Below are 24,193 nucleotides of genomic sequence, written 5' to 3'. Positions count from 1 at the left end.
TTGATTAAAAAAAAGTATGATTGAGAATGTTTTCATAACAATGTCATATTATTATGAAGGAATTATTTTACAAGCTACCAAGAATATTTTGTATAGTTGGGTACGTAATGTGTTATGTGCACAATTTGTGGTCAGCTGGCCTTCAACTTCTTACATAGTAAACATAATCAATATTTTTTGATTGTTAGTTTGTGAGCAGTGTTATGAAATTATGACTGTTGATAGATAAACAAAAAAAACATTATCTAGGTACTGATTATATTTCATAATATGGTCCTATTTTTTAATTAAATAATTATTGTGAATAAAGCGAAAAATGTTGTGGAGGAAATCATAATAATATATTCAAAGACATAGATTTTATTAATATTTAAACATTTTTAATATTCAAATTTCAAACAAATTTTAATATTTTCATTGGGTTCTAGCTGTTATGTCATTGTATTTGAAGTTGTTATATAACAATAATTGTTATATAACATAGAAACATAGATCTTCAATAATTATTATTGAAGATCTAATTCATTGAGATTGAAGGTCAAAACTGTTTACAGTTTACCTACGGTAAATCAGGTGGAGATAAGATAATATATAAAAACATCATTAAAAATACATTTGGAAACATCTTAGAAAACATAGATGTTTTAAATAAAATTATAGAAAAAAAGCAGATCAAATGGGTTCAAACCTCTCATATTTCACTGTTTCTTGTGAGTGTTATTATTCTTTATCTGGACAGTAAAAGATACTATGATATCCGAGACATACTTTGTCTACCTTTTTTTCTAGATTTTTTTAAAAATTGGTATGGTTTCTGAGGTGTTCCAAAACTATTAACATAAATATTCAATAATAGGAATTAAACATTCTTAAATCTTGTGTTAGTATATTCAGTGTTCAATAAAAAGAAAAAATCAATACTAGTAGAGTTGCCACTTCATAACTTTGCACTACGGCTCTAGAATAACAATGATGAGGTCCAATAACAGTATTGTAATAGTAGAAATAAAACGATCACACAAACGCCCAGTTTTTGTATTGTGACCTCATTGTGACCTGAGTAGTTACTGCCTAGTATGGTTAAGTTCACGTTTTTGACGATTACAAATTTAATAACAAGCAGTGATACTTACATCCTGTTTTATTTTCTTTATATTAATTGTATTTTAGGATTTAATAGGCAAGACGATGAAAAAATCTTACGTTTGAGAATAGTATCATGTCAGGTTTACGAGTGCCTACCAAATTAATCTTATCATTCAAATGACTATATATGATAAGATGATAGGATTTTAATTGGTAGGCAATGAATGATAAATAATTTATTAAAAGAGTTTATAATATATTGTGATGTTTTCTAATACACAAAAATATTGTCTTTTTTCATTATTATAATATTTAATATATAATATAATATTTAGATTTTATAAAAGATGCAATCGTCCATCACGAATTTCATCGTAAGAGATATCTGATAATATTCATTTTGTTTTTATTCTTTTCTTTTCTTTCTTTTGACCATGTCCGATCCTAATAGGATCATATGGGCCTCCACAGAGTGGAGGTTTGTATTAACAGATTTTTGTTTTTATGAGAAATGGTTGTTATAGACTTGCTCATTTTTAAACACAAATTGAAAAACAATATATGTATTTGCCAGACCCATGATTCGAACATGGAACCCACATCATTACAACCTGACACGTAAGCCGTTTGGCCATTGTGGGTGATTTATTACTAATACTGATTTTTTATCCAGTTCCTCTCTGATAATTGAAGATTGTGAACCATATCTTTCCTTTTCTCACACTGTCCTGTCTACTGAAGATACGTATCCACAAGTTTAGTTTCCTACAAACATAATAACTCCTTCTATTAATATTCCCAATTAGATCTTTCTATAGTATCTGGTATTTATCATAGCAGGTTGCATGGTTCATGTTATAACTTTTTTCATTTAATAATGTTATTTAGCAGTGATGTCTTGGTATAATAACGGTGAATTCAAATACTATCATCTACATTTTCATGTCCGTCATTGTTGTGGGTTGTGACTCCACACTCAGCATAGATTTTTAGCTCAATATCTACATATTGAGATCTGTAACATACTTTACTTGGCTGGTCCATCATGTAAGTGACCTAGGCAATCATGTAGGCATGAAAATTGCCTCTGCCTTGCTTTCTGATAAATATGGTTTGGCAAGATGCTTCTTGGCATGTGGCACATGTTAAAACAAGTGCAGTATGATACAACGATTTAACACTCTTCGAGGTCACTATGAATGGGAATGGGATTTTTAAAATCTTGTGTATTGTATCTATTGAAGAAAATAATATTTTAATTAGAAATATTATTATTTAGCACAACAATGGACTGTTAAAATAATTGTGGTGCAAGATTAAGAAAATTGACATTATTTGGTCTGGTTATATTTTAACATTGGTATATTTTTCACAGTTAACAATGGATTTGTGCAATTATTATCTCCTGGTAATTGTGGCATTATTAGTCCTGCTGTGGTGTTATGGCTCTTACGTCGGAAGACATTTTTCAAGACATGGAGTGAAGACATTGCCATCGTGGCCATTTTTCGGCCACATGCTCGGCACGTTTATTCAGAGAGAACATTTCAAGGAGCTCGTTCACAGAACATATAAGGCGTACCCCGAAGAAAGGTAAGTTTTATAGACCATTCATTTCTTAACATCCAAATCTGTTCTAATGACTAAACCAAAGAAATCAGACATCTGTTAGTACATACATACTTGTTTTATTAATTTTTTTTATGATAACACCTTTCTTGGTGATTTCAGTGTATGTAATATTTGTAGTGCATTTGAGTTTGAAACTAAATGAAATAAATAAAAACTAATATTATAAACATTGGATATTAAACGTTGGAGCGCAGCTCGAAGCAGGAGTTCGAAGGAGGAGCACAGAGCAGTGGAGCAATGGGATTTTACCCAGAGCAGGAGCAGAGCCGGAGAATCGAAAATTTGTAGTGCTCTACTGCTCCGGATGTTTTTTTATAAGTAATTATTAAATTTTCATCCTAAAATCCGATGAAAATATTATATTTGACAGCTGTTTACAACACTGGAATTATTTGAAATATGGCAACACTGCCGAATGATAAATAACCTCACTTTTTTTGACAGAACAGGCAGATAATGAAAGACGATTTGCTGTCGGAATTTTGTTTAATAGAATTAATAATGAAAAGGACGAATAGTAAACCTTATATTAAATCTACTTATTTTTAATTTCTTTATAATACCTATCAAAACTTTTTACCCAGAACAGAGCTGGAGCAAGTATTAGGTCCCGGAGCGGAGCTGGAGCAGAGCAACTCAAAAAAGGGTCCGCTCCGACCATCTGGTATTGAGTTCATAGACAATGTTTTATTCTCCTACATTGTTACACCATTTAGATTTAGTTAAATTTGTGACTTTATGGACATGGGGAAATATCTGACAAGTTGAAGATAAAGCAGACTACTAGGTCCAAGAATGAACAAGGCAGTGACGAGTGCGACCATTGTATGGTGCTCACGTCATTTTGGTATTGTCAATGCTTATTGGTATGACCTCATTCATTATTCCTTAATTTGCTCCATATGAATGAATAGCTGGAATATAAAATATGCTGTTCTACTTTGAGATTTCTCTTGCACAGATGCCAATAGAGTTTAGCGTAGTACAACGTGGTATCTAATATCAACAAGTGTTAGTATGGTATAACATTTTACAAGCGTCGGTGACATTTTAATTTTAACAATTAATTATTTTGATAATGACATTACTTAATTAAGAAAAAATAATTTATTAAATAATAGTGTCTTGAATAATTTATAGTTAAACTAAGTGATGAGCTGATTTATGTATGTTATATACATCAAAGATACGTAGATACAGTATTACATAAGTCAAAAAGACAGGGACAGCATGTCCGATTTAGCTATCTTATTTTTTATGACGAATTTACCATAATAGAACAATGGTCAGAATGTATTATTGTAGATATGGTTGGATTTTCTTCGCAATTTAAACTAAACCAATTAACATCTCAGCACATGTGCTTAATAAAAACAGCTTTAATGAAGGTAAACTTTACCACTATTTCCAATCTAAAATTTGAATATGGAACTTGGAACAGTGTGTTTATTAGACAAAATATTTTTTTTGAATCCATTGGGTGGAAAAGAAGACAATAAACAAAAGTTTTTAATAACCAATAGGTGTGGGTTTAAGTTCCCTTCGGTAAAATTTTATTTGTTTTCTAATAGGTATGTTTCAGATTATATTATATGTTTTTCAATAGATCGCAGTTGGCTAAAGACTTTTATATTTTAAAATGGTATTCACAGATATGTGGGAGTAAATCAATTCTTCAAGCGGATGGTTTTGGTGTCAGACTTGGAGCTGATGAAGCAACTATTCATCAAAGACTTTGACCATTTCACCGACCATTTTGGCATAGTTGATGACGGACTTGATCCACTATTTGGAAGCAATTTGTTTAATTTAAAAGGTTGGTACCTATAGTTTTGCCGCTCTGTCTTTAACGTTAGACTTAAAAATGTCATCATAAATGATGTGTAACTGATGGTGAAACAGTTGTATATAGGTGTAATTACTGCCTTTTTGATAAGAAATGTGTATTATTTTAGCAGATGTCCATTTTATCACTACGGCTTATAACGGTATTTTTGAGACAATACTGATTTTAAAGTGAATAAAATAATACATAGCTTTCAAAATAAAATTACCTAACGAATGGCATTCATAACTTGATTTCACAAATTATGCAAGTTACTGCGTTCTTCCTTGGAAGGGCAGAATGGCTGTCCTATGGATTAAAAATGTTTTCCCCGAAAGCGATTATTCATTTTACAAGACGTTATTAATTTTTTTTAAAGCAAAGTAGTTTGGAGCTACTCATAAGATATACGATAACACATATTACGGAATAGTTGATGAGATGTGTAGATGTGATGATAAAATCATTACCACATATCTGTTTACGCTCCACAGCATGTAACCTGACTAAATGAATATGCAGTGACTTTGGTTACATTCCCTCCCCGAAAAGTGTGGTTTAGCCAGATTTTTTTTTAAACCGTTAGTCTTCATAAATAATATATTTATAGGTCAAAAATGGCGAGACATGCGAGCCACCCTGAGTCCAGCTTTCACCAGTGCTAAGATGAGAAACATGTTTGATTTTGTTGCCGAGTGCGGAGAAAAGATGGCACAGTTTTATTTGAAAGAAATGGAAAATCCAGAAAATATCGGTGAGTTTGTAAAATTTGTTCCAGGCAGCAGCTTCCAGTTTGATCTGGGGAAGGCGTACATGTCACATGACTCCACGATGTGCTCCGTGGTCTGAATCTCACCACACTTGTAAAGTGGGGACTCTTTCAAGCCCCTTTTATGCGTCATATGAACACATCTGGAATGCCCACACTGGATTCGGTTTAGACACATGCTATATTTACGTGGAATCCTAAAGCTAGTAAGCTTGTCTTTTGGATCCACCGTTAGACGGAGGTTTCTCACGTCCAATGCTGTCCAGTCACATCATCAGGCATTCTTCTGCTCGCTCTCAGTCTGAAACAGCTCCTCTCCTGCAATCCAGAAAGGATTTCTTGAGTGAAGATGCTTTGTAAGTGGAGACATTATGTCAGCATAGAGCGGGAGTTTTGCACTATGTATATTCATTGAGGTATCTATACATTCTTAAATCTTCTCGAGCCCGATCCTAAGAACATCATATGGGCCAACACAGAGTAGAGGTTTGTATTAACAGATTTTTTTTTACGAGAAATGGATGTTGGCCATTTGCTCAACCTATTAGGTCCATACTCTGAACAAACACACATTGAAAAATAACATAATTGTGTCGCTGAGTTTCAAAACCCGCTATAATACTTTTTTGAAATAATTAAGATATAATATATATCGTTGTATTCGTTATTAAAATCTCTACATGAAAATTGTATCGCCTCTTTCAAAAGCCGCTACGATTAACTGTCATTTATGAAACAAAATCAATGTGTCTATCAAATCCCGCTATAACACTACAGAAACATTCAAAAACTTTTTAGTTCAAAAAGTTTTTATTGATTTTTCTCAACATAATGAAAAAGTGTTATAGTGGGTTTTGAAACTCAGCGACACAATTCATAAATAAATTATTTATATTGTTCAGTTTTCATATTATTATCATTGTATTTCAAGTAAAAATATTTCAATAATTTTCAAAAAATAGGAATTTGAAAAATGGTTAAGTACAATTATTTTTAGTCGCGGGAAGCAATATAACCTTGTTAGTCTCTCATTTTATTTTCATCTATGCATAGCTTTCGCCATTAGTTAAATTTACATAACGTTGACATTCTATGCGTCAGGCCTTAAGATACTACTCATTTATAATTTAATATAATAGGCTACGTAGACATCCCCTGGATATCAAAGCTCTTTACGACCATGATTTAGATGGCTGGACTGCGCCATAGAAGATTTAATCATGCTCGGTTTAAAGAGGGGATACAGGATGGAGAAAGTTTCTGGAGGAAATCAATACCCGCCAGAAGTTGCAATGTTATGATGATGATGTATAAATAAAGAACTTTAGCTGGAATATTTTGCTTATGTTACAGATAAAGGAATGGTAGAGGTGGAAATGAAAGATGCCTTCACGAGATACACCAACGATGTCATCGCAACAACTGCTTTTGGAGTTACAGTCGACTCGCATTCCGACAGAGACAACTACTTCTACCGAATGGGGAAAGAGTCTTCGGACTTCACCGGAATCAAATTGATAAAGTTTTTTATTTTTACGATATTTCCGTCGCTGTCAAAGGTACAGTATACATTGAAACATATTGCATAATATACTGAATAAACTCCTTTTTATTAGAGGATTCGGTGATGTGAGGATTGATGTAGCACTGACCTATCTTGACAAGATAGGTCATACAGCCATTCACAGCTTCCATACAAATATTAAATTTTACTTTAATAAACGTAAGTAGAATATTAGTGGGATAGATTTATAGAGTTCATATCGAATCCTGGGTCTGGCAACACGGTTCTTGTCGGTTTACACTTTACAGGAAGCCAGCAGCAAACAAATTTTGAAAATAACCGATATACTGGATTATTTATTAGGTTAGTTTAGATTAGGTTAGGTTATGTTTTCATTCTTGAATTCATGAATTTTGCCAAAATCAGCTATGAAAATTGAATTAATGTTCATATTGAATCTAATAAAATTGGAGACCGTATAGTATACGGTCATCTCTTTCCGATAAGAAAGCTCGGTGAAATGTTTTGCGTACAATTTAGATGTAACCCTGGCAAGTACATATATTGTTTTTCAATTTGTGTATGAGTCAGAGTATGGTCCTAATAGGTTGGTTGAGCAAGTGGCTGACATCCATTTCTCGTAAAAACAAAATCTGTTAATACAAACCTCCACCCTGTGAAGGCCCTTTGTTCTTATTAAGATCGGACATGGTCATAATATTAGTAGGAGTGGACCCTTTGGCTGCTATGATATTTTTCAAAATCCTATCGAGAATTAATTTTACCAATTATTATTGTTGATAAAAAGAATATGGTATTATTTTTAAGTAGGTAGGTACGAGGGTGGGTCAATAATTCCTTAGAAAAAAGCATTAAAACAGGTTTTATTTTTGTATTTTTTTTTTATTTCTCAACATAATTTCCTTGGAGCTCAATACACTTGGTTAGACGTTTCTCAATTTTTTTTAAACCGTCAGAAAAATAAGTTTTCGGAAGGTCCTCAAAATAAGCATTTGTCCGATCGATGATTTCTTCATTTGAAAAAAAACGTTGTCCACTTAGCCATTTTTTTAAGTTTGGGAAAAGGAAAAAGTCACTGGGTGCTAAATCTGGCGAATACGGTGGGTGGTCGACCAATTCGAACTTCAATTCTTCAATTTTAGCCATTGATCGTAAACATGTGTGAACACGGGCATTGTCCTGATGAAAGAGGATTTTTTTCCTGTTTAAATGAGGCCGCTTTTCTTCAATTTCGTTTTTTAGCTGGTCCAATAAAGATGCATAATAATCCCCTGTTATTGTTTTTCCTTTTTCCAAATAGTCAACGAAAATAATTTCACGTGCATCCCAAAATACAGTAGCCATAACCTTACCAGCTGATTTTACGGTTTTCGCCTTCTTTGGACATGGTTTGCCTTCGCAATCCACTGTTTTGACTGTTCTTTCGTCTCGGGAGTATAGTGGTGTATCCATGTTTCATCTACAGTCACAAAGCGACGAAAAAATTCATCCGGATTGCGTTGCATGAGCGACAACAGGGCTTTAGAGGCCACCACCCTACTGCGTTTATTGTCGACTGTGAGCAAACGCGGCACCCATCTTGCAGAAATATTTTTCATGCCCAATTTGTCATGTAAAATAGAAATGACGCTACCTTTTGAGATCCCTGTAACCTCAATTATCTCACTCAACTTTAATCTTCGGTCACTTAACACCATATCGTGGATTTTATTGATCATTTCTGGTGTAGTCACCTCTACTGGACGTCCTGAGCGTGGTTCATCCTTTGTTGATGTACGACCACGTTTAAATTCATTTAACCAGTTATAAATAGTTGCAAGTGAAGGAGCAGATGTGCCGTGAACTAAATCCAATTCCAAAACCAAACTCAATTTTCTCCATTTTCCATTTTTCCATTTTCCACAAGCAAATTTTTTTTTTAAATGTACGAGAAACACACAACAACCCGACCAATCTGATTGAAACTTCGCAGCATACTGAATCGGTAGTGCCGCTGCATGAAAACAAACCGCTTGCAGTACTAGTCGCGCCACCTGTCGGCTTTTCTAAGGACTTATTGACCCACCCTCGTAACTACCTTTCTTTTTGATTTTTTTTTAAATTTTGAAAATTATTGTATTGGTTGCGACCGAGCGTGCGGGAGACTAATAACAACAACTAGCGATGATAGTTTCAATGTACTACTCGTTCATCGTTATGCATTAGTTGTTAGTTATTACCTCTTATTTATCTGAAAATCAACTGACTTCTGCATAGGCTAACTTATTCAAAATTTTTACTTTACATGGACTCAAACATAATTTTTTTCCTGCAGAGAATAATATTATGTTCTTTCTTACGTGATAGTTAATTTATGGCAAGTATATGTTTATTTAAAATTAGTAACAATAAATGTAAATCAGTCTAGTAGCTAAAGTATTATACCCCGTTTACACGTGCATGGATTTACTGCTGACAATACGTATTTTCACGGCCATAACAAGAAAATGCACATATTATTCTGCAAGATGCAAGATTGCAAGCATGTATCAAAAAAGTTCAGTAGCTTCTGAATTTTCATGCAATAATTTGTACTTGCATGGCGGTGGGCGTACGGAGTGGAATGATAGTAGCGAATGTGCCGGAAGAAATATAAACTACACAGCACAAAATATTTTGACGTCTACTGATTATCTACGAACTTGTCCGAATCTATCTGTCAAATAATAGCATCAATACAATCACAACACAGCGTCTCGCTAACGATTTGAGAGACAGTCAGCACTTTTACGTGTAAATAGTTATTATCGCGATAGTTTAAAATACATACTATTGGTGCAAGTAAATCCATGCACGTGTATAGACGAAATTATGTTCGATTGCTAGAAAGTATTATGAGTCCAATACTTTGAGAAAAAGTAATGTCATGCTGTTACTTTAAGATATTATATCAATTGTCAACGATCTTTTTTATTATAATACCCTTCTAAACCATGAATGAGTTGCAGTTCAACAAACTGTTCTACTAGTCTAAAGAATTTAAAAGGTCTAGACTGAAAATATTGTACTACATTAATTGAGGCGTCTAATTACAAAAAGTCCACAATTCAATATTTTCGGGAAACAACGTTTTTATGTTTCAAGCTTCAATTATTTGTTTTAATGTGAGATTATTTTTTCCGTTGTATTCTAAGTCGAAATTAGAACCAAATGGTAATTTATTTCAGCCGATAAACTCTTAAATGTAATAAATATAGGCAAAATAAAATTAGACGTAGCGCTATTTGTAGCTCACTTTTTAATTTACTCCGCATAAGGCACATATTTCCGTGGCACTGTCATGAGTTTACCAGATGCTACACCATGGGAGACGCCTTTTTCAATATTGAACATTCCCTTATTGGTTGACTTAAACACGCGCGAAATCAACCAAGCTTTAAATAATATGAAACACGGTCTTGGCGCTTTTTGTAATAAATCGAGACTTAAAATATTTTTTTTCGTAGAGTTATGTCGCGTTTTGGAATATATAGATCAATACATATTGTGTAAAATTATACAAAGAATACGTGCATAATTTTTTCTCGTTTTTGACCAAATGTGGAATTTTGGAATTAGACGCCTCAATTGTGAAAGTCGTTGGATTAATAGAGGGAGATTACAGTGAAAGTTTATTATTCTTTATAGGTCTTGGGCATTAAGATGTTTAGCGACAGGTTATGCAATTTTTATAGAGATTTGGTGAATGACAATATGAAGGCAAGGGAAGAGGGAAATATCTACAGACCTGACATGATTCAACTATTGATGGAAGCCAAGAAAGGATCACTTACTCACGACCAAGAACCTGGCGTCAAAATAGCTGATGCAAAAGAAGCTGGATTTGCTACTGTCGAAGAATCTTCTGTGGGAAAAACAACTGTCAAACGCAGTAAGATACCAGCTCTAAACTCATAGTAAAAAGTAAAAGTTAGTTTGAAATACACAAATACCTCACATTATGGCCAAGATTTGTTCCTGGAGAGTTAGCTGTAAAATGAAATACCATATTAGATAAGCACTTATTTCTGAAAAAATTCATACAGCTGTCATTTTCAGCTGTCTCATCCAGTCTCCATGTGTAATGAAGCACCATTTTTACAACATTTTTCTTAGGTCGTATTCTTATATTATTATGTCTGGTGGTTGTTTGTCCAGTACAAATCTTGCAATCGATTTTTAACTAACTTCCCGACTAGCTAGACATTTGAAACTTTTAGAATATATCAGAACACAATGTCAATGCATTTTTTTAATACTTTTAGCCATTTTTAAGTAGAATTGAATTCATTTTTAGTTAATTCTGTTTTGTATGAAAAGTTATTTCGATACCATTATTGTTTGCTACGGGGTCTTAGCAACTAAATTATTAATAATGTATACGTGCGTTAATATGGAAATCAATATGGAATGACATTTCATTATTCAGTAGGTATTTCTATCAAGTACAATTTTTTTGATCGTTTAAGCTAGTCAAGTCAAGTTTATATGATTCAACAGAAATATTAAAAACATTGTAAATAAAAAGTTCTTTTTATCTTGTAATTATTGTGTTTTATTTTAGAGTGGAGCGATGACGATATTATCGCCCAAGCTATCGTGTTCTTTGTCGCTGGCTTTGACACTTCTTCAACGCTTTTAAGTTTTCTGACGCACGAGTTAGCCGTAAATCCAGACATACAGAAAAAACTCCAAGAAGAGATAGATCATATGGGTGCAAAAAATAATGGGAAAGTCAACTATAATGATTTGCAGAACATGAAGTATATGGACATGGTTGTTTCAGGTAATCACTGCAGATTAAAACTATGGGAAGAGATGAATAGGGACAATTATAAGAAGTTTATACATTATTATAATTTAAATTGAAGTTAAATGCGAAGTAAAGACATGTCGAAAGATGTGACAAGTCTGGTATGCGACGTGACAACGGAGAAAAGTGATTCTAGCTTTCCAATGTTTTACTGTGGTCGACTTTGATCCTGAAATCCTTACGATTTGCCACAAAAATATCATTATAGCTCTGTAGTCTTTATGATACCCGCAGGACGAATGTTATTTTTTAATGATGCTGTCTATCATGTGGTTAACCTATGTGATAGCTACATTAAAGTTGATCTATAGTTAAATTATTTAATTAGTTGCGAAACAATTTTTTTGCTAAATCTACAATATTTTAGTTATTTACTACATTGACGGCAGTTTCGGGCTATTATAAGCCCATCCTCAGATTGTTTTTTAATCTATGTGAATTAACTGTTTAAACAATAAGGATTTCGTTGACTTTGTAAACATTTTCATGTGGGTAAATAAATATTACAATTTCTGCAAAAAAAATTGAGCAAAGTCCACATTTTGTTAAAATCAACAAAAAACACTTACATACATTATAATTCATTTCACACAATACGCAAATAATGATAAAATATAACTTTCAAACCCCGACAAAAGCATACAGAAAAAAATGTTTCAACTTTTAACGAGATGCAAAAACGAACAAATTTAATGATTACAGGCAAAGACGATATATCTAGTTTTATTTTGCTTATATTTATTGCAATTATCGGTTGACTATTGTTTTTAATTGGAAATACAATACGGTGGAAAATTAATAATTTAAGGGTGAAACACAAAAATGTCATTTATTACTATCATTGCAAAGTGGACATATCGGTTTTTGCTTTAAAACGCTTCATATATATCTCATGTTTGAGTCTATGAGATGGATCCAAATACACTTGATTAAAAAAAATATTTTTAAATATTATTTTTAGAGACATTGAGGGTCTGGCCACCCGGCGTAGCTACGGACAGGAAATGTATCAAGCCGTACACACTTCCTCCACCTAGTGACAGTGCAGATCGAACAGAATATACGGTGTGTATAATATATAAGTAACAATAATATATTTCTTTATTAATTTCATGATATCGAATGGAGTTATGATCCCAATTATAAATAGGTATTTGAGGCCATGGCCCCCACAAGGGGGGGGCTGACAAGGCTCTAGTCTGGGGGCCCGAGCTTAGAGGGGGCCCGGCGTGGCAAGTCGACCAGTTAAATGAGAAAGACACACACCACAAATTTGCTCTAATAGTAAAAAAGTCGCCTGCGGCGCTATTTTCCTAAATGATTAGTAACATTTAAAAATATGTGTCTGTGCAATGTAATTTGATGTGATATGATGATTGATATAATTAAATGATAATTCACGCGTAGAATTTTGTTTTACAATTATTTTGTGTGTTTCCTGGCGAATATATGGCGAAGAGTTCCACGTTACTTGTGTACCACAAAACGAGGTCGCGATCAGTGCTTCATAATATGCTGAGTGCCGACAACTCAATAAATCAACTTGATTTATTTAAAAAAACGGTATTAATACACGGAATACCCTTAACCTTGGGGTTCCGTGGAAACCACTTGGGGAACACAGCTGTAAAAAATCACATCGCCCTTAACCATAGCGATAGGTAGGGGGCCCCGTCATAGATCCTGGCCTGGGGGCCCGCTTTAGGATGTGTGGGCCATGTTTGAGGCTGATAGTTCCAAAGTCGGTTATCTCCATATTCCGCCATTTTGAGATAATTGCAAATAATTGTAATGTCTTACATGTAGAAAGTGATTACCTAATTAATATGATTCCAATTTTAATTTGGTTATATAGCAGTGGTGAAGGGTGGAGCTTATTTGCATTCATTGCCTTGTTAGTTTTCTTGAATCACATTAAAATTAATAAGTCATTCACAGCTCAACGTTGGTGATGGAATATGGCTGCCAATCTGGGGTATTCACCACGACCCCAAGTATTATTCGAATCCTGATAAATTTGATCCCGAGCGCTTTTCAGACGAAAACAAAGGATCTATTCAGCCTTTCACATACTTGCCATTCGGCATCGGTCCCAGAAATTGCATAGGTGAGTTTTAGCTTATAGTGGAACCCATGGCTTATCGTTAATGCTCAGTGTTTTGTTTTGAATTTATTTCTTTTGATATTACTATAGTGATTGACTATCATATAAAAATATTGTTAAATGTACTATTCCTATGGATGTTTATTACAGATTTATTATTGTTTCAGGTTCTCGATTTGCTTTGATGGAGACAAAAGCTGTCATATTTCATCTCTTGGCAAAGTTTGACTTTGCAGTCATATCGAAGACTCAGATTCCCCTTAAACTTGCCAAGAATACTTTCAATTTGTACTCTGAACGAGGTATTTGGGTTGGATTGAAGCCGCGAATATCTACAAACAAGAAATAAATTAAAAAAGCAGCAATTAGTTCTTCAACTTGTCAATATTGTAGATGATTATGTTTTTATATTAAGCTTTATACAATTTTGTAATAGATTTTATAAATATAAGAGAATGGTGTATAACACAGAGCATTTGAGCGGAGCTCGGAGCTGAGGCACGGAACAGTGGAGCAATGGGGTTTTACTCGTAGCAGGAGGGGGGCCGGAGCACCGAAAATTTGTAGTGCTCCACTGCTCCGGATGTTTTTTTTATATTATTAAATTTTCGTATTAAAATCTAATGAAAATATTATATCTGACACTTTGCAACACTGGAATTATTTGAAATACACTACACTAAAATAACACTGCCGAGTGATAAATAACCTCATCTTTTTTGATAGAAGAGGCAGATAATGAAAGACGACCTGCTATTGGCAATTTTATTTCATAGAATTCATAATGAAAATGATGAATAATAAACCTCATTTCAAAACTACTTATTTTTTAACATTTGTATATATATACTACCTATTAAAACTTTTTACCCAGAGCAAAGCAGACCTGGGCGCGGAGATGGAGCAAGTATTAGGAGTGGAGCAACTCAAAAAAGGGTGCGCTCTAACTCTCTGGTATAATAATACAATATGCAAATAAATACATATGAATGATTTTGCAGCTGAAGTTATTGTCAGTATTGAAATATATAAGTTCACTAATAATTTGTCTATGGTGATATTACGAAGACGACTGAACATTTACTACCCATAGTAGTCCTGATTATCCAAGATAAAAGAGATTGCGGAGGAGAGGATAACCAGGATAGTCGAGAATGACAGAAAAATCAGAGTAGATATCGAACAAAATAAAATAATCTTTGTATACTAAAAACATGTTGTTTTATTACTTTTAAATATGTGCCTACTCAAGAGAAATAATTTTTCATACAGTATGTACATAAGTTCATAAGTTTGTGGCACTGTACAATAATTGTAGAGCTGGGTTGGACAGAGGTCAAATACAATAAATTATGTCATTATGCTGTGTTTTTTTAGAATTGATGATTCCTTTTTTATCATGTCACCTAAAATCGCTTCAATCTGACAACTACAGATGCCACTATTAGTCAAAATGTAAAGGTAAACAAACTCATATGCCTGTCTTCTACAGATCGACCAACATAATTGGTCAACATGTTACTCAGAGTAGTGTGATCAAGTTGAGTTTCTGGATAGAAAAACTTTATCATAAGGTGAGTAGGTACCTAACTAAAAACCTATTTTTTTTGATAATCATTATAGAACATATTAAAATGCTTTTATTTGTGTACCATATATTATTTTTGCATATATACCTATATGTATTTATTCTCAAAAGTTTAATTATTTATTTATTTATTAGTATAGATAATATGATTATATTATAGAGAATTAACATTTAGAACAGATTAATAAGATAGAAATGCGAAAGCCAGTCGTCATTGACCAAAACTTTAAAACCAGTTTGGTTTATGAATTAATGACGGCTATGCCATAAAATGCAAGAAATACAGAGCCCGTTGAGTCTCCTCAAATACTAGCAATATTGAATGCATGTTTCATTTTCATGGCAAACTTTAATGCATATTTATAGATGTAAAAATGAACTTTCTTTAACATGTGTTTAAATTTATCTCACATTTTTCTTTGTGTTCCCTGTTTACATAATAATAACAATAAAAAGAGTAAAACAAAATAATGACAAATGACAGTGCAACATTAATATAAGTATGTATATAAAAAAAAATATATTTATTAAGCTCTATATAGTCTAAATATCCCTAGTATATAAAATGTCTATTCCAGTCCCCTGGATACCTCTTCTTCTTATTGTGCCATCCCCTAGCAGAGGTCGGCCACCATCAAAGCGATCTTAGCTTTGTCGTCTGCTACCCAGTTCAGTGGAGCTGCACTCGTACCAATCACGGAGGTTCTTAAGCCACGAAATGTGGCGCTGTCCTCTGCTACGCCTACCATTGATCTTTCCTTGAATGACAAGTTGGGTAATACTGTACTTTTGTCCTCTCATAATGTGGTCGAGGTACTGTAGTTTCCTGGTTTTGATACTACGTAGAAGTTCTCGGTACTTTCCCATTCGATTGAGAACTTCATCATTTGTCACCTGGTCAGTCCAAGGAATTTTGAGGATGCGTCTGTACAGCCACGTCTCGAAAGCTTTGGTTCCTCGAGAGTGCCCGAAACAGAGACTGCATTACCTCTTTGGATGTCTATGTAATGAAATGAGGTAAGGTACACATGGGGTCTCATGGAGTAAGAGGGGATCACTGTGTGTCAAAAAACATCTAGTGGTTAGCCGACCCACCAGCAGTTGCGTCAAGTTACAAAGACTGGCTATCATAACGGGCGGTTTCTCTTAGTGTAAATAAATAGATTTAAATGTAAATTTTAATATTTTTTTTGTATAAATATATCTCAAAAAGATCACAATTATTAGATAGGTTTTATAGGGTAAATTTTAATACTGCATGTGTTTTTAATTCTATGGTATGGTGGTGGTAGAACGCCCGTCTTTGAATCCGTGGATGTCAGTTTGAATCATACTGATAGAAAAATAATATGTTGAATTTCAATGTGTATCTGACCTAATCATTCCTTGACTGAAGAGAAATAGTTGTTTACCATTCCTTCAACCATTTACATCCATGCTTAGGATTGAAACACATATTGAAAGATGACACGTGAATTTGTAAGATACAGGATTTGATCAGACATTCAGTTGAATGGTATAATAATTCATTATCATCAGCCAGGGTCGATCCACTGCTGGATGAAGGCATCCCCTAGCTCTCTCCACTCTTCTCGGTCCCAAGTTCTTTGCTGCCACGTACATCCACCAAACTTATAAACTTGTATATCCAGTGGGTTTTAGGGCGTCCTTGCATGGCGTTTAGTGCCCCTTGGGTACCACTGAATGACAGCATTTGTCCAGTGGTTGTTTACTCGCCGAGCGACATCTCCAGCCCATTTACCATTTCATCTGCTTGAATACCTCTATCACATCGTATAATCTTGTCTGCTTCCTTATCATTGGTTTCTTTTGTGGTCTTTTCGTGTAATGCACAACATGCGCCTTTCCATGCCACATTGTGCTAATTATAATTTTTGGATTTCTCTTACACTAAGAGTCCATGTTTCACATCCATACGTGAGCGTTGGTAGCACACATTGGTTGACTTTACGATTAAGACACAATGGGAGGTCACTTTTGTTAATACTATTCAAGCGTCCAAATGCACTTCACGCCAGTTTGGTTCTGTGAGCAATTTCGTCATACATACCACCGTCAATTGACATTTGTTGTCCAAAATAGACGTAGTTATGGACTCGCTCGATTTGAATGCCATTGATGAGGATATAATTATAATTATTAAATAATAATTAATTCTTATAGTGTCCATTAGTAATAAATTAATTATATTATACCGATGAACTCCTCTGGCAGATCAGTATTAACAAATTATGTTGTAAATTTTTGTCTTAATTTGTAGATATTATTAGATATTCATCTACTAAATTAATGCCCACGATGGCCGCGTCGGCCTATAGCGTAATGGGTCCCAGGTTCGAATCCTGAGTCTGGTAAGTACACATATTGTTTTTCAATTTGTGTATGAGGCAGAGTATAGACCTAATGGGTTGAGCAAGTGGCTGACATCCATTTCTCACCAAAAGAAAATCTATTAATACAAACCTCCACACTATGGAGGCCCATATTAAATAATTTATTATACATTAGATTTAAGTAGGTGAAGGTAACTAACTTATTTTACACTTTGGAAGCATCTACCATATTTCCCATCAAGTCTATGATCATTGCATCATACATATGTAGGGTATCTACCTATATTAAAGTGAATTGAAATTATCAACTATTATCAGCTAATTAATATTTTGTTTTGTTTAAAAAAAATGACACAATTCACAAGTTTTATAAATAATCAACAGATATATAGCATATCGAATATAATATAATTTTTTTTAGATCATGACCTTATGGGTGTCTTCCTATTTTTATCTATGTGTACAATAATTTTTTGTAATGTTGTATCTACAAAAAAATGTTATCATTGGAGATGATGAAGTCGTTCATTTTGAAAACTTTCATTATAAATATTTGCAATATAAATTTAATATTACAAACATAATATGTCTTTCCAGGAACATAAAAACATTACAGAAACTCACACAGATCGTAACAGGCCACGGAGCACTGAGAGCATATCCAAAAAGATTTAAATTGAGGGATGATAACTTCTGTCCATGTGACGGCTACACATCTCAAACTGTGTGGCATGTCATCGACGATTGCCCAATACTAGAAAAGAAGCGATCGGCTCTCGAAGCTCTGTGTAGACAACATAATCCTAAACAACAAAACAATACAAGAATACTACACAAAATATTTATATATGGCCATAAAGAAAGATAATTAATTAACTACACACTTCACCTAAAAACTGTAATCCAGCAAATTTTTCATTATCACCATAAATGAGAATATGTAAATGACTAAATGTAATTAACTCTCTCAACCACCTTGTATAAAAAAACAAGAGCATGGTTATTTAGAAAAAATATAGCCTAAGCCAAACCATAAAAGTTTTGGTATATTTTGGGCGATACGACAAAACTGTGCACACTTTTTCATTCATACTTATTTGTTTTCGTTCATAATAGAAATAACGTATAAGACGTAATTGGAATTCTTTGCAATTAATTATTACCAATCTTTGACCATGTTCGATCTAATACGATCATTTGGGCCTCCACAGTACATAATTACACCGTGATGTAATATTTTAATTAATTAATATATTTTTAAATCTGTGGTTCAAAGATATTATTTTCAGTTTACATTATGTTAGTATAAAAAATTATAACTGGAAAAAATAACTAATATAGAAAACATAATTTTTAATTGTGAAATTGGTTAAGAATAATAATTACATTTTTATTATCAAAAAGGTGCGGTAAAATTTTTTGCGGCTGCCCGCCGACGATGAATGGTTAACGCTGTAAATGTAGGGATAAGTCAGCGAGGTATGCGTACGCTGTAGAATACTTTACCGACTGCCCGATTTTCTATGGCCCTACGACCAATAGGCGAACGGGGGGTCATACGCTGCGTTATGTCGGTGGGTAGACTATGTCATTTTGTTCCAGTTTTTAAAATAGAGTTTAAAATGATATTTCTTTTACATTACAGAATGATTAAATTCTTCCTTGTGTACAATTAAAAGTTTTAATTAACAATAAAAAAAATTTAATTAACCTAAATTGGTCGAACATGTTTACATGACTTAAGAACTTTCACCCCGTTTTTTATCAGATCATTATAAATATGAATATTATTATGTAGCCTATATATTGCAGACAAATTAAGTTCTATAATAAAATTATAGAAATTAAACATAATTTTTTCAATTAGGTACTACTATGTAAATAAATAATCAGTTAATTTAGTGTGAGAGTTTTTAAATAAAATGTTTTGTAAGAGGTGACATTGGACCTGGCTTGGCCTCGTGCTGCGGACGCCTAAAAAGAACTTCAACCTGGCTAGCCTGTTTTTTAAGCCAACCCTGATTCCGGCGTCCTGTAGGGCTGTTAAATACTATCTGTATAGTGTTTACAACGGAGCTATCTGATGCTGATATGATTTGGAATGACACAAGAAGACTGGCGAACGACAGGGATTCTGCAGGTATCTTGTGGTGTCCATATTCTCCACGGAGCTAAGTGGCAGACATGGCTGAAGAAGAAGACAAAAAGAGATAAATTTATTTTCTTTAATGTGTTAACTGTCAATTCATAGTGGAAATGCATTGTATTATTAATTTAATTTAATAAAACGCAAATTTTTTTTAGTACTTTTTCCACTTTTAATAAATAAATCTGGACAAGAACACATTTCAATATAATTACCAAGCAAATATTTATGATTAATCAATGTTTAATCACACAATGCATTTGATTAATAATTCATTTATAAAATTTATTCCCTCTGAGGCGAACGAAACCAGAGTCCAGAGTTATTTAAGTAGTAATTTTTTTTTGCGTTTTATTAAATTAAATTAATAAGATAAATTAATGATAAATGTTTAAATATTCTTTATGTCCACGCCACTTCATTTACATAATTTTTCTCTCATTGCTTCAGAGAAAATGAACGTGATTTTTATCGTGCTGTGGGTCATCCTGCTGATTATAATCGCCCTCTGTTGTTATGCTACCTACATCAGCAGCCACTTCAGCCGGAATGGAGTGAAGACTCTGCCGGTGTTGCCATTTCTTGGCCACACCAAGCCCATGCTCACAAAGATGGAAAACTTTAAAGAGATGATTGATAGACACTACAAGGCTTTTCCCGGAGACAAGTGAATATACTTTCAGTTATTATCTATAAATAGACTATTTGTGAAGAAGCAAGCAAATAAAAATTAGTAAACACGTGGTGTCTGCTATAAACAAATTAGTAATATCATTTACTTCAATTAACTATAAAGCTGACCAGCTTTCATTTGGCGAACTTTGAAGTATGAGGTACTTAGATAAGCATAGTTACAAAAGATAATTTGCATGAATCATAAACCTATCAATAAGATGTGGGTTTGAATCTCACTAGGTCCAACTTTTTCTCTAGGATTTTTCTAATATTATGTTTCTGATTTTTTTCCAAATGTCCATGTGATTAGTATTGTGCAGATTGTTTAGTTGGTAAAGTATATTAGTAGGATGAAGGTTTGAGTCACGCAAGTTCAGTGCAAATATTTTTTTAAATCTTTCTAATAGTTTCCTAGGTATTCTAAATTATGTACGTTCAATACTACATAATGTATTGAATAAATTATTATATTAATTTAGTCTTTTACCTTTTAAATTACAATATAGAGGTTGCTGCCAAAAGTTAGTAAGTCGATAATTTAGAACTAACAATGGATTATGTATCTTTAATATATAAATATTATGTACCTATGCTAGAAAAAAAAATCAAGGTCATCCAATTGATTTATGCACATAAACATGCACATAAAGCACAAAGAAATTAGCATTATGCCTGATTTTAGAGGGCATGTCAAATTTTCAAATTGCAATTATTCCATAACGTGATTTCGAGACTTACTAACTTTTAGCGGTAGCTCCACAATATTATTATATCCTATAATATTTTCTACAAGTATTATCGTAGTTAATACTTTATCCACTAACCATATTACATTATATTTCTGGCAGATATATCGGAATAATGCAGTTTAACAAGCCATTGGTGTTGGTGAAGGACTTAGAGATCATTAAGCTGATTGCAATAAAAGACTTTGATCATTTCACCGACCGCTATAGAGCCATTGAAGAGACCATAGATCCAGTATTCGGAAGTAATTTACTCTCATTAAAAGGTAAAGAATACAAATTGTTAATAAATAATTTTTACTTTCAAAATGACTAGAATTGGTCCGATATTCGAGTAATCAGATAATTGATACGACTGAGAGAGCAGATAAAATAATATATGTCGTGTCTAATAACAAAAACAGATAAGTCATACGACGTATGGTTAAAATATAACAAAAAATACATAGATGTACAATGTATAGTTTTACAAAATAATATTTTGTAATAGTTATAATATAATATATAAGTATTTTATTGTTTTGAACAGAATTTAAACTTGATTTTTCTCGAAACTTAGGTAAACTTTAATAGGTCTGACAATGTTTTATCTCGGGGGTTTTCACTTAATATTTCTAAGGATGCTCATACATGTATGAACAGTACACATTGATTCACAATGAGTGTTCAAAACATTCTATTATTCCAGGCCAGAAGTGGCGTGACATGCGATCTACGTTGAGTCCAGCCTTTACGAGTTCGAAAATTAAGAACACGTTCCAATTGGTGGCTGATTGCGGAGAGCATATGGCGGAGTTTTACATCAAAGAGATGGAAAAACGAGAAAATAAAAGTAACCATTTCAACAATTATTATTATTTGCGTTACCTATGTATCCAGGGTATGATAGGAAAATGCTACATGTCTCGACCCATTACCGCTCCTTAATTGGAGCATATGGACACAGCGCGGTGTCTTCCATAATCTTTGTTGCACGTCAGTCTTCTTGCATCTTGTCAGTCTTTATCCGCCAGCATCTTGCAGCTATGCCGTATACATAGGATAACAGTGGCGAAGGGTAGAGGTAGGCCGATTCCGACATAAATAGTGCTCACTAAACTTTGTCACTCAAACGTATTTGTTTTCATTGTGCTATGACTACAATGTGTATATTATAATGCTTCTTAGTTTTAAAAATTCAATTAAACCCTGCCTAATCCAAGCCAAAGTAGATAGTAGCCAAAAAATATTCATTTATCTATAAAATATCTAAAATTATGCCGTTAAACCATACATAATTTTAGATATTTATAGGTAGAAGAATATTTTTTATCGATTATGGTTTGGTTTAGGCAGGGTTTATTGAAATTTAAAAACTAACCATCACCATCAGTAAGTTGTATTCTTAGTTCAATGAAAACAAATAAGTATGACTGACAAAGTTTAGTGTGCACTATTTATATCAAATCTTAACAGCCTACCTCCACCCCTCGCGACTGCAGTATATTGATGCAAGGGAGCCTCTAAGCCCTATCGGTTTCTTTGGCCACTATGTTACTAAAGCCGTCACTCATAATCGCAAAAAGAGTATGCAAGTAATTATCCGAAGAAAGGTGTCACAAGCAAGCGCTTACTATTTAATTTTGCCAATGGTAATGTTAATTTTTTGTTTCTTTTTAATTGAATATTAATTATTTATAATATTTGTAGGTCGGGGATACTTGTCTGTGGAAATGAAAGATGCATTTACTAGATACACAAACGACGTGATTGCGTCAAGCGCTTTTGGAGTCGAGGTCAATTCGCATTTGGAGAAAGAAAACCCCTTTTATTTGATGGCGAAAGAATCGTGCTATCTTTCTGGAAGGGTTTTATGCAAATTGTTCTTATTCAATACTTTACCAAGATTATCAGAGGTAATTTAAAAAACGTTATTTCTATAGTCAACCATGGCTGGATTATATCATATTAATATTATATTAGTTACCAGTGGTGGCTCGCGGTCATAAAAGCAGGTGTGGTCAGAGTACGTTGAATAAAAAATTTTTTTAAAAATCTATAGTTGAACTCCGATTTTGTGTGCCCAGAATTCACGTTTTCTCGTTATTTAGTTTATTGTAGTTTCTGCAGTCCAGTATCTATAGCCATTGAATCTAGCGAAAGATTTTGGGCTTCATCTGCGAGGATGGCATCTGGAGATGTCGCTGTTATCTTGAAGGATATTTTAGAACCATTATGTCTTGGTTGTGATTTTATAGCGCTGTATGCAGGAGTTGCAAAGGGTGGAGGTAGGCTGTTAAGATCCAACTTAAATAGTGCACACTAAATTTTGTCAGTCAAACGTATTTATTTTCATTAAACTAAGATTACAATGTGTAGATAGTGTTTGTTAGTTTTTAAAATTCAATTAAACCTTGCGAAAACCAAGGAATAATAGATAATAGTCAAAAAATACTCGTCTACAAAATATTTAAAATTACCTATGCTTAACGGCCCACATGCTCGGCGTAGGTAAAAATTGAGTTTTTATTGTATTTTCAAACCATGATCCTGGACACTCCTTAAACGTTGTAGATAATCTATTTATATAATTTTGAAGCCTTATTATCCTTTATATTTATTTTAAACATTTGATGACTGCATAAAGTATTTTTGTTACATAAAATAGTATTCTTTTAAACCTCTCGCTCTAATGTTTTAGAATATAGTCATATTTCGATACATGAATGTGCAGTGGTGTTAAGATTTTTTACATTTATTAATTTTTAAACGCATTTATAAAACCATTAGTATAATTTATGATGAGATAATTTTAGTAAAATATTTACGATAAAAATTATATTGATAATCTCTGTGATCCCAAATTTGACAAGAATTAGGCATTTTATTATTCAAAAAATTGGCAAGATTAACACATTTGAAGATGATTCTAA

General features: G+C 33.2%; 1 protein-coding gene across 1 annotated transcript in view; it reads left to right on the top strand.

Moving 5' to 3' along the window:
• The window catches only part of LOC147065228 (uncharacterized), a 55,165-nt gene that overhangs the window by 20,021 nt on the left and 10,951 nt on the right, over positions 1 to 24,193 (top strand). Inside the window, exons 11-23 of the mRNA XM_085956951.1 lie at positions 2,462 to 2,679; positions 4,371 to 4,534; positions 5,154 to 5,297; positions 6,666 to 6,871; positions 10,504 to 10,747; positions 11,420 to 11,641; positions 12,630 to 12,733; positions 13,607 to 13,775; positions 13,940 to 14,116; positions 20,311 to 20,527; positions 21,384 to 21,547; positions 21,970 to 22,113; positions 22,971 to 23,176. Coding sequence (XP_085813077.1) covers positions 2,462 to 2,679; positions 4,371 to 4,534; positions 5,154 to 5,297; positions 6,666 to 6,871; positions 10,504 to 10,747; positions 11,420 to 11,641; positions 12,630 to 12,733; positions 13,607 to 13,775; positions 13,940 to 14,116; positions 20,311 to 20,527; positions 21,384 to 21,547; positions 21,970 to 22,113; positions 22,971 to 23,176 — 2,379 coding nt within the window. The remainder of the gene's footprint in view (positions 1 to 2,461; positions 2,680 to 4,370; positions 4,535 to 5,153; positions 5,298 to 6,665; positions 6,872 to 10,503; positions 10,748 to 11,419; positions 11,642 to 12,629; positions 12,734 to 13,606; positions 13,776 to 13,939; positions 14,117 to 20,310; positions 20,528 to 21,383; positions 21,548 to 21,969; positions 22,114 to 22,970; positions 23,177 to 24,193) is intronic.

The sequence above is a fragment of the Rhyacophila brunnea genome, unplaced genomic scaffold, assembly GCF_057557595.1.
Source record: "Rhyacophila brunnea isolate RB1 unplaced genomic scaffold, BYU_Rbru_1.0 scaffold_6, whole genome shotgun sequence".
Taxonomy (NCBI): domain Eukaryota; kingdom Metazoa; phylum Arthropoda; class Insecta; order Trichoptera; family Rhyacophilidae; genus Rhyacophila; species Rhyacophila brunnea.
Note: the sequence above shows the minus strand (reverse complement) of the source record. Positions and strands in the feature narration are given on the sequence as shown.